The following is a 17,203-nucleotide window of genomic DNA, read 5'->3' as shown; positions in this document are numbered from 1 at the left end:
AGGAAGCCCTAGGGACACAGGACTGGTGTGTCATGAAGCCTGGGACTTTTCAAATGGCTCAAACCTGCAAAATGTATAAAACCAAAAATAGCAAAGATATTACAATTTTGAATCTACTTCATAGATATGGGTTGTTCATTAGATTAGCTTTTCAACAGTTTTTTGCATGCTTTAAATTCTTTTTTTTTTTTTTTTTTTTGAGACAAAGTCTCGCTTTGTTGCCCAGGCTAGAGTGAGTGCCACAGTGTCAGCCTAGCTCACAGCAACCTCAATCTCCTGGGCTCAAGCAATCCTTCTGCCTCAGCCTCCCAAGTAGCTGGGCCTACAGGCATGCACCACCATGCCTGGCTAATTTTTTCTATATATATTAGTTGGCCAAGTAATTTCTTTCTATTTATAGTAGAGACAAGGTCTTGCTCTTGCTCAGGCTGGTTTCGAACTCCTGACCTCGAGCAATCTGCCCACTGCGGCCTCCCACAGTGCTTTAAATTCTTAAAGGTGAAAATTTGGTGGAGAAATGAGTTGCCATGATCTCCTTCCATTAGTTACATCTAAGTGCCCCAAATTGGAGGGGTATATAAACTTTCTGCATGTCCATAGAAGACCATTAAAAATGATTAAAAATATTGGGAATATTGAAAAGAGATTGACCTCATGAATAAGAAAATAAGAGATGGATTTGCTAGAGAAGGAGACTAAGAGGGCTGAGACAGATGCAGGGACTTGCAGATTCGGTGTAGGTTTAATCAACCCCCAAATGAGGCTAATTAGAGGGGCTGCTAACTGTGGGCAAGAATCACCTTGAACCAGCTTGTCAATTATCTCTGTCGCCTTACATAAACTTTGGCTAATTATATTATTTTTTTTTCTTTTACAAAATACCCTCAGATTCTATAATTATATTATTGACATTATAGTTTCAAAATTTCTCCACCCTTGAAATCACCATGACAATTCTGAGACAACCATATACAGTGTGAAAATGAGAGGGAACCCAATTCTAAGAATTATTACATAAATTCTTAGTTAAAGCAAACTGCTTAGTCTTGAATATTCCTCCCCTCAAATAGTAAAACTATAAAAGATCTAAAACCACCTACTCCCAGTGCAGCTGCTCTTTTTCAAATTATCTGTCTGTCTGTCTCTCTCTCTCTGGTACTTTTCCTTTTAATAAAAAGCCATTGCTTGTTTGGTTTACATGGTGTATCTTGAAATTCTTTTCCCCATGATCATCAAGAACTTGGAAAACCCTCCACTCGGAGGCTGGTAACAGATTTGTAAATGTTCTTGGGCTTAAAAGTTGTGAATAAAAATATATTAAGTGAGAAACGGGGGAGGCTCAGACAGGAGAGTGGTGGTGACATCTCTTGGTATTACAGCAAGCCCAGCCCACAAATCCAAGAGCATACAGGAAATAAAAAGCTCATCCTACTGGAGTATATTGGGAGAGAAGAGTATGGTGGACAATTGCATCACTAAAAGTGTGAGAGGGCATGGTATAAATACAAGTTGCCCACCCTTAGACCCAGAAACTTAAAAGCTGGCATGCTGAAGAGCTCACAGTTGTGATATTTCAGGTACTCGGCACACATTCCTCCATTTATTATAGTTCTAACAAAAATAATCCACTGTGGTAGGCACCATTATTGTAATTGTTTTACAGACAAGGGAACCAAGATTCACAAAGGTTAGTTCTTTTTCTCCAGGATACACAGCTGGCATGTGGTAGAGTCATGACTTTAATCCAGGTTTTCTGGTTTCAGATCCTGGATGCCTAACCACTTTTCTTTACAGCAATATCCCATAAAATGTGACCTGTGAACCACATGGGTCAGAATTAGCAGAGTGCTTCTTAAAATGTAGACCTCTGGGCCTAACCTCAGAACATGGAATCAGAATGTTTGGAGTACAGCCCAGAATTTTCATTGGTAAATGAGTGCTTGATACTTATGTACAATAAAAGCTAATCCAGGTTAATGTCATCTCAAAATCTTTAACTTATTTACATCTGCAAGGAGCCTGTCTTTAAATAGGTCCCATTCACTGATTCCTGGTATACATATTTGGGAGGTGGCAACATTCAACCCATTATTCATACCAGGCCTTATGAATCTGCTCATGATAACCACCTCTGGGGCAGCTGCTATGATTATCCCTGCTTCAGGATGACAAAAGTGGCCACGGTCACACACCAGTAAGAGGCAGAGAGAGAATTCCAGTCATGCTCTCTTGGGCTCAGAGTTGATTCTCTCAACTGCCAATTCTACCAGGCAAAGCAAATGTCCATTTGATCAAAACCAGGCCCAGGGTGAGCAGGAGCAAATTCACATGGTGGCATCCTGGAAAAAGGCTGAGTAGAAATACAAAAGTTTTTATTGAGGTTACATTGAATGAAGAATTATTAGAATTTTGGACTTCTTTATAATTGCCTGTGTTTTCCTTAAGAAATTCTATACTAAGGGTATATTAAGTTGTATAATCAGAAAAATATTCTTTTTAAAAAACAAAACTGGTAGAGGCAGACTTTTCTTTCCCAGAAAACATCTGGGCTCCAATTTTTTCTTTCTAACTGAAACAGATGCAACAGGAAAGCCATTGAAACAAACCCCTGAAACCAAGGAATACAGCTCATTTCTATAGTCACACAACTCAGACAGCATTGGAGAAAACAGGCAGGTATATACCTCACAAGCCCAAACCAAGAGAAAGCCTAGGTAGTGACTTTTATTATTGAACAGTTAGAATTTAAGCTAAGAAAGGATTAAAAGGCAAAGGCACTATGTGCACAATCCACAGTGACTGTATAACATTCATGAACCTTGGGCCTGGATGACTCCACTGGGTGAGGGAGCTTTGAGAGCTTTTGTCAGGGAGTAGGAGATATGGTGCCCATGACCATAAGGGACACGGTGACTCGGTGGGAATAATGGGTGACTCGGCGGGAATAATGAGTAAAGAACTCAGAGCCGATTTTTGCCCCTGCTGTTGAGAAAGCTCTCACCATGTATCTGTGCAAATGTGAATGGATGCAAAGTTGTGTGAGCCTGATATCTCCTGCAATGTAATTGAATCAGCTCAAAGCTAGGGATTAGTCAAATAAATGGCAATATGTCCATATCATGAACTATCATACAACCATAAACATCACATGTCTAAGGTATTTGATGACATGGGAAATGATAAGTGGAAAAATGAGGTCACAAAATAGTAGATATAACTTGAGTCCAATTTTGGTTAAAATTATTTTTATATGTTTTTAATAGTGCTTTTACAGATTGATTTTCTCATATACTTTGAAATCTCTTGCAGTATGTAAATATGGTATTATGATCATCCAATTAAGGATGTCAAGTTGAAACTTAAGACAATGTTCATTCCTTCACTTATTCAGTGAAAGTGTGTTGCATGTGTAATTTGTGTCCGGAGCTGAGCTTTGTGTGGGGCTTCCAAGGTGCACAGGGTGCATGTGAGTCCTGAAACCTCACATCTGTAAGGTCTTGAGAATGAAGCCAGAGTCAGGACAGCAGCAAACAATGAACAGACTAGGCAGCCGTACATGTCCAGTATTCAAAGAGAACCTTTCTGGGGGGATCCGAGAGAGGGAATGACAGTCTCAGCCTAGAGGAATCAGCAAAGGCTTCATAGAACAAGAGATATTGACTTGGGTCTGGAAGGTTCAGGGAGTGTTTGGCACCCAGGGAGAAGACAGAGAAGCATCCTGGACACACAGAATCACAAATGTGGCTGTGTTGCTTTGAAATCAAAGTCACACTTTATGTTAAATAAGCCCCTAAGAGGTCAGGCAGTCAAGGTGGATGATGAGACACCGAAACGTGTGAATTGTTCTTAGGATTCTCTGTGAGGCCCACGAGAGTGGTTTAGGGCCAAAGGACCAACCTTCTCAGCACAGCACTTTGAAACACAGAGAACATCCAGTGAGTCCCTTTCCTCCCTACAGGTTTTGCACAAATTAGACCTCAGATTTCCTCAGAAGGGCTCTAGTCTCCCTCTTTGTGATGAGCAATCACAAAACAGCCAGTGCAGAGAGACTGTCAGCTCACAAGGTGCACAGAACACCCTGGGGAACTAAAGGGGAAAAATACCACCTCCCGGGTCCCCGCCAGAGATTCTGATCTAACCAGTAGAGGTTTGGTACAGCATCCGTACACAGGTTCTTGGAAGCTGTGACCGTAAGCAAGATGACATGTGACAGAACCTATTTTACGATAGGCTAACTGATACAGAGAGGACTTGTTTCCACAGCACATTTTTGGTCACAAAACACCACCAAACTTCTAAATAAAGACCAAAACACTTCCAATATTAACATTGAAATACATGTGAGCCATACATACACATAAAAAAGATTAATGAAAACAAGTAAGGTAACTATTTACCCTTATTGCAGGTAAGGTTCATGGGTGGCCGGAGCCTATCCAGGTGGCCACATTCACTTCTACTTACTTGGACAATGTAGACATGCCAGCTCACCTGAAATGTACATCTTTTGGATGTGGCAGGAAACCAGACTACCCAGAGATAGCCCATGCAGACGTGTGCAGAACATGAAAAATCCACACACAGCCCTCCCAGGAAGGAATCGATCTTTTTTCTCCTCACTGTAATAATCAAAAATGTTGAACTAAACAACCTTGTTGGGGAACCTGCTGTATGTGTTTTCAAAATCGCCAGGTTATATTACCATGCAGTCAGCACTGAAAACCACTGCTATAAATTCTAAGAACTTTTACAAAAAGGAGTGCAAAAATATTTGTAGCATGTAGCTTTTCAAAGTGATCACTTAGAAAGGGAAAATTTCACTTGTATGTAAAAGAACTTAAAATATAATAATTAGACACAAATACCATTACCTGCTTAAGAGGGCAGGGTTGTTGTTGTTAGACGTCAATGGCAAATATCTACCGAACATACTTATTCTAAGTTCCTTGAAGACATTTTAACAAGTACATTGCTGTATTTCAATGAGTTGGCAAAGATTCTACACCTGGGAATGATGCCATAGGTCCACAACACTTACATCAGTAAGAGCATGTCACCCTGGCAAACGCCTTTCCCAAAGCCCTTTTCAAATCCCTGTTCCTCAGGCTGTAGATGAAAGGGTTTAGCATGGGCGTCACCACTGTATACATCACAGCAGCTGCGGTGTCTTTCTCAGCCTTGTGAGAGGATGAGGGGTTGAAATACACAGCAATGATGGTGCCATAGAAGAGGAACACGACAGCCAGGTGGGAGCCACAGGTGGAGAAGGCTTTCCATCTTCCCTTTGTGGTTGGAGCTCTCAGGACAGCACAGGTGATATGCATATAGGAAGCCAGGATGCAAACAAGTGGGGTGACAGTGACCATGGAGCCCTCAGTAAGAATCATCATCTCATTAAGGTGTGTGTTGGAGCAAGAGAGTCTCAAGAGAGGAGTCACATCACAGAAGAAGTGGGGGATGGTGTTGTCTGCACAGAATGAGAGTCGAGCCATCAGCAGGGTGTGCAACAGAGCATTCAGGGTGGCCACACCCCACGACCCAGCGACCAGCAGGACACAGAGCTGATGGGTCATCTTTGTCATATAATGTAAGGGGTGGCACACGGCCACAAAGCGGTCATAGGCCATCACAGCCAGGAGGAAATTATCCAAGCCTGCAAGTGTACTGATAAAATACATCTGTGTGAGGCAGCCAGAGAAGGAGATGGTCTGGCTCTCAAGCACGTGATTGGCCAGCATCTTGGGGGTGGTGGTGGAGGAGAAGCAGACGTCCACGAAGGACAGGTTGCCGAGGAAGAAGTACATGGGGGTGTGCAGGCGGGAGTCGGTGCTGACCGCCAGGATGAGCAGCAGGTTTCCCAGGACCGTGGCCAGGTACATGCTCAGGAAGACAAGGAAGAGGAGCTGCTGCTGCTGGGGCTGCCTGGAGAGTCCCAGGAGGAGGAACTCGGAAACACTCGACTGGTTTGTGCCTCTCATCAGCCTGGGATCCTGGGGCCAGAGGAGGACAAAGGATAAATGCAAATACTTGGGAAATGATGGTGAATTTTGCTCTCAGGTGGTCATGATATAATTGTTGCTGCCGCTACTCTCTAGGCTCATGTTTTCAGAGCACTATACAGAGGTCAAAGCCAGCCTTCTTGGCTCAACACCCTGAGTCCAGCTTATAAAATTAAAGTGGAAATGACCCACTGGTGTGGGTAAAAACTAACCCAATTTGTGTTCCAAACAGTTCAGGAGCTCATAAACAGACAAGACTGGTATTGGTCATTACTGGGCTAGTGTGAGGAACTGCTGAGGATCTCAGGATGGTTTCTGCGGCTCCAGTAAAAGAGAGGGAGGAGTGTCCCTCTGAGTGTTCCCTGACAAGCAGTTTTCATGAAGTGCCACTGATGTGACTCTTACCCAGAAAGAATGGCAGTCCTCACTGTCACCTTGCTTCACTTTTTCAGACCTGGCCAGGAGTTATTCATTTAGGGAGAGGGACTTATCACTGGGGTTTTCAGGCTAAGTCTGCAGGAATAAGGAGCTGGAACACATAGACTCAGCACTTCGGTACAGTAAGGATGTTTGGAAGAATCACAGGGCAAGCTTTATACTGCAGTCTCCATGGCCACTAGGGCTGTATTCCCAGAGAGCCTCATTGGAGACAGGCAAAGAGTAATTGTCCCTTCTCCTCCTTGCGCTCTTTTGGGTCCAGCTCTGATAATAAAGACCTGCAACTGAGTTCTGTAATTCTGGCTTCAGTAGTTGACAACTTTGACAAGGATACAATCTTCGAGGTAACAGTAGGCCTCAGATTTCTGTTAGAGAAAACTCAGGATGCTGTACTTTATCTCCCACACAAGCTGGGGTGGTGTCCTTGTTAGGAAATATGTGTGATACCATATAGGGAATACAATAATAGCCTTCGGGGTTTCATGGATCTGTCTCAATCCCGAGAGCTACCATTACCACTTTTATGACCTTGGAAATCTTCCATGCATGCTAAATGACAAAATTTCATCATCTATAGAGTGGAGAAATAATATTCACTTTGTCAAGTTGTGGTGATGGTGATTAAATGAGGTGATTTATGCCAAACACCTCATTCTCCTAAATAATCAACACACTGAGCTAGGACCATGTCGACTAGGTGAGGCTAAAGGTTTTAAATTATATTTACATCCCTCACTCTCTGCTCAATCATCTGAACTCTGGATAAATGTCATTTGGAAATAGTGTCATATTCTTATCTTCATATGTCAATAGTTATTTTTACAAGGAGCAAGATGACAAGACTTTTCTTCCATTTAGGGTGAATGAGATACAAATATAATAGAAACTATTGCTGAGTCCATTTATAAATTGGTAGAACATGAACTCCAGTAAGGAAAGAGAATTCCTGAGTCCAATATGAATCACTCTTCAAGAATTTTCCTAGATACTTGTCCTGAATGCAAGATCTGGTGCCTATAGAGCATTTGATGTCATGTACCGGCAGGTTTGCTTTCCTGGGCTGCTAAAATTAAAGAGTTACTCTCAAAAATCATGAACCCTGGGTCAGAGGTGACAGTTCACGCCCTGAAAAGAATGCCCTCTTGAAACCAGAGTGTCCATCTAACCAATCCTCCATTATCAGTTATTTATGAACTGCGCTTCTCATTCGGACTATTGTGTCTTAATAAATAACATTCACTTGTTCCCAGAAACTCGAGACCCAAGCATTTATGTTGCCATCAGTCACATGCCAATAGATGTCAGGTTCTGGACATTCTATATCCAAAGATAGTCTAATAAAAACAAAACAAACAACCAAACAACACCAACAAAAAACCAAACCACAATGCTAATTATGAAAGATCTGGGGTTGGGGAGGAGAATAGGTACTGAATTAGTAAAGACAATTTTACAATGAAAACCAGTTCGTATCCACCAAAGGCAAAATGGAACTTATTGGTTGATGCAATTGCAAAGTCCAAAGTGTCTTCTTGCAAAGCCCATGTGTCTCAGGCAGAGCTACATTCAGGGACCCAAATAATAGCATTGAGACCCTGCATTTCTCCACCTTACAGCTCAACTTCATTCCTTAGGCCGTCCCTCTTCATGTCACAGCAAGATGTCCATCAGGAACTCCAATCTCACATCCTCTCAGACTAGCGATCACAGGGCATGTAGAAATTCTCTTTATCAATGTTTATTCATTATCTCCAGATAAGTCTGTGATCATCCCTTCATGGGTCATGTGCCCAACCTGAACCAACCATTCTAGATGGAAGACTCAGATATTCTGGTCATCTCCAGCCATAAACTGAATCCACTCCATGTGAGAATCCAGTTACAGACATTATCACCAGGACTACATGGAGGAGGAAATGGGCTCCCCACTTCTTCCATATATTTGGCTATAATTTAAAAAACAGAAAAATAAGTATTGGCAAGGATGTGGATAAATCAGAACTCTGTATGTTGGTGGGGTGGGAATGTAACATGATGCAGCACAACAGTTTGGTGTGGCTCCTCAAAAAGCTAAATGTACAATTACCATATAATCCAACAATTCCATTCCTAGGTTTCTACCCATAATTGAAAACAGAGATGCAAACGGGTATTTCTAGAACAACGTTCATCACAACATTATTCGCAATAACCAAAACGTAGATAACAAACCCAAGTATCCATTATAGATGAACAGAAAACAAAATTTGGTCGATTTTTACAAGGGAATATTATCCATTCATGAAGAAACGATTGAAATAATGGTGCATGCCACATTGTGGATGAGTCCTGTAACATTATGCCAAGTGTAAGGAGCCAGATATGAAAGGACAAATAATGTATCATCCCACTTATATGAAATATCTAGAGAGGCAAATCCATAGACATAGAAAGTAGATTAGAGGTTACTAGGGGCTGGGAAGGGGAAACAGGGAGTTACTGCTTAATGGTGACAGAGTTAGTTTGGGATGATGAAAATGTTTTAGAAACAGACAGTAGTGAGGGTTGCAAACTGTGTGAATGTAATTAATGCCACCGAGTTTATACCTTAAAGAGGTTGAAGTGGATTTTTTATATATTATATGTATGTATATTATCACAATAAATAAAGGAGGGTGGCTACTCTAGACTTCAGAAGAACTGTGACTGAGTGAGACCCTCTCTCAAAAATAATCAAAAATATAAAATAAAATAAAGAGACCAAAAGTACTGCTGGCAACTAAGGATACAGGGCTGGTGTGTCATGAACCCTATGACTTTTCAAATGGCTCAAAACTACAAAATTTATATAAGCAAAAATGGCAAAGATATTACAATTTTCAATCCAGGTCACACATATGTCGTTGTTCATTGGATTAGCTTTTCAACAGTTTCTGCATGCACTAATTTTTTTTTTTTTTTTTTTTTTGAGACAGAGTCTCACTCTGTTGCCTGGGCTAGAGTGCCCTGGCATCAGGCTAGTTCACAGCAATCTCAAACTCCGGGCTCAAGCGATCCTCTGCCTCAGCCTCCAGAGTAGCTGGGACTACAGCCATGTGCCACCATGCCCGGCTAATTTTTTCTGTATACTTTTTAGTTGACCAATTAATTTCTTTCTATTTCTTTTAGTACAGATGGGATCTTGATCTTGCTCAGGCTGGTTTCAAACACCTGACCTTTAGCGATCCTCCAGCATTGGCCTCCCAGTGTGCTAGGATTACAGGCGAGAGCCACCACGCCTGGCCACGCATTAAATTCTTAAAAGTAAAAATTTGGAGGAGAAATGAGTTGCCAAGATCTCCTTCCATTATTTAGATCTAAGTGCCCCAAATTGGAGGGGTATATAACATTTCTGGGTGTCCAAAGATGACCATTAAGAAATGATTAAAGATATTGGGAATATTTCAAAGAGACTGACCTGAGAAAGAAGAAAATAAGAGATGCATTTGTTAGAGTAGGAGACTAAGAGGGCTGAGACAAGATGGAGGGATTTGCAGAGGGGCTGCTAGTGTTCAACAACCCCAAAACGAAGGTGATAAGAGGAGTTGGTAACTGCCAGCAAGAATCAAATTCAACCAGCTTGTCAGCTGTCTCTGTCGCCTTACATGAACTTTGGCTAAATTATATCATTTACATTGTGGTTTTAAAATTTCTCCACCCTTGAAATCGCCATGATGGTTCTTAGACAACCATATAAAGTATAAAAATGATAGGGAACCCAATTCTAAGAATTACACCCTAAATTCTTAGTAAAATCTAACCCCTTGGTCTTGAATATTCCTCCCTTCAATTAGTAAAACTATGAGGGATCTAAAACCACCTCCTCCCAGTGCAGCTGCTCTTCTTCAAGCTTGCCCACTGTCTCTCATGAGAGGGTACTTTTGTTCTCAATAAAATGCCATTTCTTGCCAGGCTTAGAGGGTATGTCCTGAATTTTTTTTCCACATGATCACCAAGAACTTGGAAAACCATCCCCTAAGAGGCTGGTAACAGATTTGTAAATGTTCTTGGGCTTATAAGTTGTGAATAAAAATATGTTAAGTGAGGAACAAGGGAGGCTCAGACCAGGACAGTGGTGGTGACATCTCTTGGTATTACAGCAGGCCCAGGCCACAAATCCAAGAGCATACAGGAAATAAAAAGCTCATCCTACTGGAGTACGTCGGCAGAGAAGGGTATGGTGGACAATTGCATTACTAAAAGTGTGAGAAAGCCTGGTACAAATACAAGTTGCCCACCCTTTGACCTAGAAACTTAAAAGCTGGCAAGCTGAAGAGCTCACAAATATCACATTTGTGATATTTCAGGTACTTGGCATACATTCTTCCATTTATTATAGTTCTAACAAAAATAATCCACTGTGGTAGGCACCAACATGGTACCTGTTTTACAGATAAGGAAACCGAAATTCAGAAAGGTTAGTACATTTTCTCTAGGATACCCAGCTGGCAAGGGGTAGATTCATGACTTTAATCCAGGTTTTCTGGTTTCAGATCCTGGATGTTTAATCAATTTCCTCTACAGCAATAAAATGTGACCTGTGAACCACATGGGTCAGAATTAGCAGAGTGTTTGTTAAAATACAGACCCTTGGGCGTCACCTCAGAACCATGGAATCAGAATGTTTGGAGTACAGCCCACCATTTTTATTCTTAAATGAGTGCCTGATACTTATGCACAGAGAAGGTTGATCCAGGATGATCTATTCTTAAAATCCTCAACTGAGTTACATCTGCAAAGAACCTTTCTTTAAATAGGTCTTATTCACAGGTTTCAAGTGGACATATTCGGGGTGGGGGGGCCTACATTCAATCCATTATTCATACCAGACCGTATGAGTCTGCTCATGATAACCATCTCTTGGCAGCAGCTATGATTATCCCCACTTTAGGATGATAAAGTGGCCACAGTCACACACCAGTAAGAGGCAGAGAAAGAATTCCAGTTGTGGTCTCTTACACTCTGAGTTGAGTCTCTCAACCGCCAGTCTACTAGGTGAAGTCCATTTGATGAAAATAGGGCCAAGGGTGAACAGGAGCAAATTCACCTAGTGGGGTCCTGGAAAAAGACTAGGTAGAAATACAAAAGCTATTTATGGAGGTTTCATTGAATGAAGAATAATTAGAAGTTTGGACTTCTTCATAATTGCCTGCATTTTCTTTAAAAAATCTATACCAAGGCTATATTAATTGTATACTCATTTTTTTAAATTTAAATCCACATTTTATTCTTTCACAGATTTTTAACAATTATACACAACTTTTAACATAAAGATAGTGAAATCTCAAGAATAAGGAGGCAATATATATGGCCTCTTAAATTCACTCTTCAGGATGGAAGTAAAGTTCCAAAGGGTACAAGTGTGAGATTTAACACTGGAATTATACATATGAAACTTGTTTAACTGGCTCCACTTAGGACCAGGCACAGCACAATAAATATAGAACTGCATCATCTTTTTAAAAGATCGTTGTAATTTTAACACATTCTTCCTAAAGAAATATGATCAGTGACCAATCTGAAATTCTACAACATATACGTGAAGGGAAACTTACAATGAGTATCTGAGCATAGTATCTCTAGCATCTTCACACTCATACATCAACATTCTCAAAATGAGTAAGAATGACTCAAATTCAAAACACCAAAAACAAATTTGGTCAAACTTTCTTCATCATATCATTCATTCTATCACAATCTTAGTTTGCTGGTAGGTTTAAGGTAATAATAGAAAGCTTTTGAAATCGCTTGTTTAATTTCCACTAGTCTTAGGGTCACTGAGTAGGAGGCCACATTGGAAGCAAACTGATTAAGCAGCACCATTAAGTCTACATCTCAACAAATCACTTCATAATTTTTATCTGTCAATATTCTGAAAGGCTAAAAAAACTAGAATGGAAGAATACCTTTCCTTGGTAACAGGTCACTATAAAAACATGCAATCTGCAAGAATTTAAACAAAACTATACTTGAATTCTCTACTGGTTGTATCTTTCCTTAATAGCCCAAAAGAAATGCACTATTTCAAAATTTAAATAATAACATGCCAGGGCATAAAATAAACATTTTATTTATGCTATGATATTTGGGTATTTGAGATTGTTAAACATGTTCACATCCCCTTTCCTCTTCCCGAAGAGGAACAATGGTGCCAGCACTATTGGTCAGAAAGAGTTAATAGGAAACTTGCTCTCAGAGCTATCCTACAGTGTGCCATCTTATACGAACACAGAGATTATTTTTAAACATATACTTAAAAGACAGGATAAAATGATCTTTTCCATATGACTCAGATTCTGTTATCAGCAGATACAAGAATTTCATCCCTATTAAACAAAATGGAAACTGTTATGCTGCTGCAGCCATAGATATTCTGAGAAACCTTTTGAACCAGTGAATCAAAAAACACATGAAAGAAGTAATATTTTCTACCATTGGTAAACTGGCTGTTCAAAAATTCAACAAGCAAATGAACAAACATAATGCCACTCTGCCCCCAAGAATCTCTACAGCCCAGCTGGTCCTTAAAGGTGCAAACAACCTTTAACCACTACTAATTATCTTCTCTCTGACATATGACTGCCCATCACACTGCCACATGATTCTTAGAAGTTTGGGCTTCTAAGATGTTTGAGGAAAAGAGAGTGTGATGTTGATCAAATTTTCAGTGATTGCTTTAAGTATATTTTAAAAAGAATTTCCTAGTAATGCAGTGTATAATAGTCCTTGATACTGAATTTTTCCTAGTGAAATAAAATATGCTTTAACAAGACAATGTTGACCTAAGTTTGACCGCCTGGCTCTTTTTTCACTTTTTTAGAGCATACTGATTCACATATTGTGCTGAAACCCACAAATGCCTATTTTAATACAGTATAGTTCCCAACAGTTTCCCATAAATATTCCTGATTTATATTGGGGGAAGCAATGCATAATTGGAACATTAATCATTTAAGTTTTTAAAAAGTAATTATTTCCTGCAAAGCAATTACTTTGCAAAATGCTAAGCTGCAAATGACCTTATCTCATAGATACTGAGTCAAACAGTACCTGTCAAAAGGTATAAAAATCTGGCCTTCCATTCCAAATCCACTGCAAAGAGAGTACATGCAGTAGTCCTGTTTACAATTTAATGGAGATCGGGAAGGGGCAAACTTAGGACAAGGAGTGTCATCACCCTACATACAAGTTTACAGTAGTGTAGCCATTACATATCATATTTACTACATTCACCACTTTGGACAAAGGATCAGGGAGGCCCTTCACAACACCAAAACAAAGGAATGTTTGTTTTATATAAGACCTACCAAATAAACAGGGAAACAAATGATAATACACTTAGGCACTAGTCTCAAAGCTGCACAATAGAGAAGCAAAGAGTCTGAGATGAGGAATTTAGGAAAATATACACATATGAGCTTGCTGAGGCAAAGGAGGAAAGAAGTCACAGTTCTAATCTTCAAGACTACGGAATGCATTCAGCATATCTTCAAGAAGCTGTGCATAGTCGCTCTTGATCTTTGCCTCACCATCTTTCACTGGATCCTTTAGTTTCATGGAGGAAAGTCTATACAGGATCTCTCCCATGTGCTCACGGATAATGGACCATGTGATTTTATTATCACTCTGGGCAGTGGTTTCCACAGTTCTACGGGCCATATCATAAAATGCAATCATGTTGGACATCCCTACTGTTTTATAGAATGGGCAGAACCTGTCATAAGGAGTATATCCATTTTGTTGTAGGAAGTCATCTTTGATAAGTTTTGCTACCTCCAGGGTAATTTTATCTGTTTCTGCTAAAGAAGACTTTTCCACAAGCTGTACAATTTCTGCCAGGTCTTCTTCTTCCTGCAGAATCTCCTTTGCTTTGGTCCTCAGAGGAACAAACTCTGTGAAGTGTTTGTCATAGTACTCATCCAAGGCACGCATGTACTTGCTGTAGCTTATGAGCCAATTGACAGAGGGGAAATGCTTACGTTGAGCTAGTTTCTTATCTAAGCCCCAGAACATCTGAACAATACCAAGAGTAGCAGATGTAACTGGATCAGAAAAATCACCACCAGGTGGAGAAACTGCTCCTACAATGCTGACACTTCCTTCTCTTTCAGGATTTCCAAGATATTTCACTCTGCCTGCTCGCTCATAAAAAGAGGCCAGACGGGCACCAAGATATGCAGGATATCCACTATCTGCAGGCATTTCAGCTAAACGACCAGAGATCTCTCTAAGGGCCTCAGCCCATCTAGAGGTAGAGTCAGCCATCATACTGACATGATAGCCCATGTCACGGAAATATTCTGACAGTGTAATTCCAGTATAAATAGAGGCTTCTCTAGCAGCAACAGGCATATTAGAGGTATTGGCTACCAAAGCTGTCCTCTTCATAATGGACTCTACCTTACCATCAACTTCCATTGTGAGCTCTGGGAAATCCTGGAGAACTTCAGACATCTCATTTCCTCTTTCACCACATCTTACATAGATGATTACATCACTGTTGGAATACTTGGATAGAGACTGCGATATCACTGTCTTACCACAGCCAAAAGCCCCAGGAATAGCAGTAGTTCCTCCCTGTACACACGGGAAAAGAGCATCAAGGACTCTCTGGCCAGTCAACAGAGGATGATTGGCCGGCAGCTTCTCAGTGACAGGCCGAACTTGACGTACAGGCCATATTGGACCCATACTGAACTTCTCCTTTACACTTTCAAATTCAAGTTCCAAGACAACATCAGAGGTATCATAATTCCCAGGTGGAGCAATGTAAGTTACAGTTCCTCTATTTCGTGAGGGCAACATGATTTTGTGTTTGATGAGGGAATTCTCATTGACAATTCCATAAATATCTCCACCAGTAATATGACTACCCACCTGTAGGTTTTTGCAAGGTGTAAAATCCCATTTGATATCTCTGCTAAGAGCAGACACATTTACTCCTCTGGGGATATAGATGCTTTGGGTCTGACTGCTGATATTTGACAAAGGTCTTTGAATACCATCAAAAATGGTTCCCATAATGCCAGGACCAAGCTGCACTGAGAGGGGTTTACGAGTGCGAAGTACAGGATCTCCAACAGACACAACAGATGTTTCTTCATACACTTGAATAGTGGCCATATCACCTTCCAATCGAATAATCTCTCCAACCAACTTGCTGTGGCCTACTCTCACCAGCTCATACATGGCTGCACCTGCCATGTCACAGGCTCATGAGACTCCATGTACATAACCAAATGTGCTTTCTTTATCTTCATCAAGTAATTTGGGTAGCTTGGAAAAATCCACCATGTTAAATTTACCTGCTGGGGCACGAGGTGCAGAATCTGTACGGATCACAAACCCAGAAGCTCTGTCACTACGGGAGGGGAAGACTTCAGCTGCCTGTATACTCATTTTTTGTGTGTGTGTGTGTGTGTGTGTTAAATAAGGTTTATTGTTAGCTTTATTGCCTATAGTCTATAAGATGCAACCTTATTATGCCTTTGAAAACAGGATACATTTCTTAAAAAACTGATCAAAATTTTCCATACATATAGCTCTATATGATAGATTACAGTGCAACACTATTCTTGTTACATAATTATAGAAATACTATAGAACCCAAGAGTACAGGGTAAGCAAAAGAAAATACAACCTGAGACATCTGAACAACATGATTTGATGAATCCTTTTACTGTAAGTTTAGAAAACACAGAGGAGGAAAAAAAATACATGCACACTGTAGTCATGAGCAAAATACATCTATCACCTGCTCCTTATTAGGTACAGGTGGGGCAAATAGTGAATTTCAGACACATGCACACTCACTCACGCCCCCATTTTCTTCTCCTGCTTCCCTCCCAGCCCAAATACATTCACTCCCACCCATTCCCAAATATACTCATTTTTTAAAAAAATGAAACTAGTAGAGGCCGACTCTTCTTTTCCAGAAAGGGTCTGGGCTCATATTTTTTGTTTCTAACAGAAGTAGATGTAGCAGGAAAGCCACTGAAACAAACCCAAGAAACCAAGGAAAAGAGCCCATTTCTCTAGTCACACAACTCAGACAACATTGGAGAAAACAGGCAGGTATATACTTGGAAAGCCCAAACCACGAGAAAGCCTAGGTAGTGACTTTTATTATTGAACAGTTAGAATTTAAGCTAAGAAAGGATTAAAGAACAAAGTCACTATGAGCACATCCACAGTGACTGCATAACATTCATGAACCTTAGGCCTGGCTGACTCAATTGGGTGAGGGAGCTTTGGGAGGCTTTGTCAGCAAGCAGGAGATATGGTGCCCATGACAGAAAGGGCCAGGGCGACTGGGTGGAAATAACTGGGTAAAGAACTCAGACCCAATTTTTGCCCCTGCTGTTGAAAAGGCTCTAACAAGTTATCTGTGGAAATGTTAATGGGTGCAAAGTTATGTGAGCCTGATATCTCCTGCAATGTAATTGAATCTGCTAAAACCTAGGATAAGTCAAATAAATGACAATACGTCCATATCATGAACTATCATACAACCACAAACATCACATTTCTAAGGTATTTGATGACATGGGAAATGATAAGTGCAAAAATGAGGTCACAAAATAGAAGATATAACCTGAGGTCAACATTGGTTAAAATTATTTCTATATGTTTTTAATAGTGCTTTTACAGATTAACTTTCTCATATATTTTGAAATCTTTTGCAGTTTGTAAATATTGTATTATGATTCTCAGAATATGATTGTCAAGCTACTGGCCGAATTAAGGAT

At 40.4% G+C, this 17,203-nt stretch overlaps 1 protein-coding gene and 1 pseudogene across 1 annotated transcript; both read right to left on the bottom strand.

Moving 5' to 3' along the window:
• Positions 1–5,039: 5,039 nt before the first annotated feature.
• On the bottom strand, positions 5,040–6,506 carry LOC105859572 (olfactory receptor 1F1-like). The gene has a single exon (XM_075995548.1). It carries the CDS (start codon positions 5,976–5,978, stop codon positions 5,040–5,042), a length of 939 nt encoding a protein of 312 aa, XP_075851663.1. The 5' UTR covers positions 5,979–6,506.
• Positions 6,507–13,151: 6,645 nt separating this feature from the next.
• LOC105859570 (V-type proton ATPase catalytic subunit A pseudogene) lies at positions 13,152–15,820 on the bottom strand (annotated as a pseudogene).
• Positions 15,821–17,203: the final 1,383 nt, after the last annotated feature.

Source organism: Microcebus murinus, chromosome 19, assembly GCF_040939455.1.
Source record: "Microcebus murinus isolate Inina chromosome 19, M.murinus_Inina_mat1.0, whole genome shotgun sequence".
NCBI classification, from domain to species: domain Eukaryota; kingdom Metazoa; phylum Chordata; class Mammalia; order Primates; family Cheirogaleidae; genus Microcebus; species Microcebus murinus.
The sequence above is the reverse complement of the archived record's forward strand: the minus strand, read 5'-3'. Positions and strand labels throughout refer to the sequence as shown.

Excerpts from the sequence above, each read along its gene's own strand:
- LOC105859572 (XM_075995548.1), bottom strand. The coding sequence starts at position 5,978 with ATGAGAGGCACAAACCAGTCGAGTGTTTCCGAGTTCCTCCTCCTGGGA.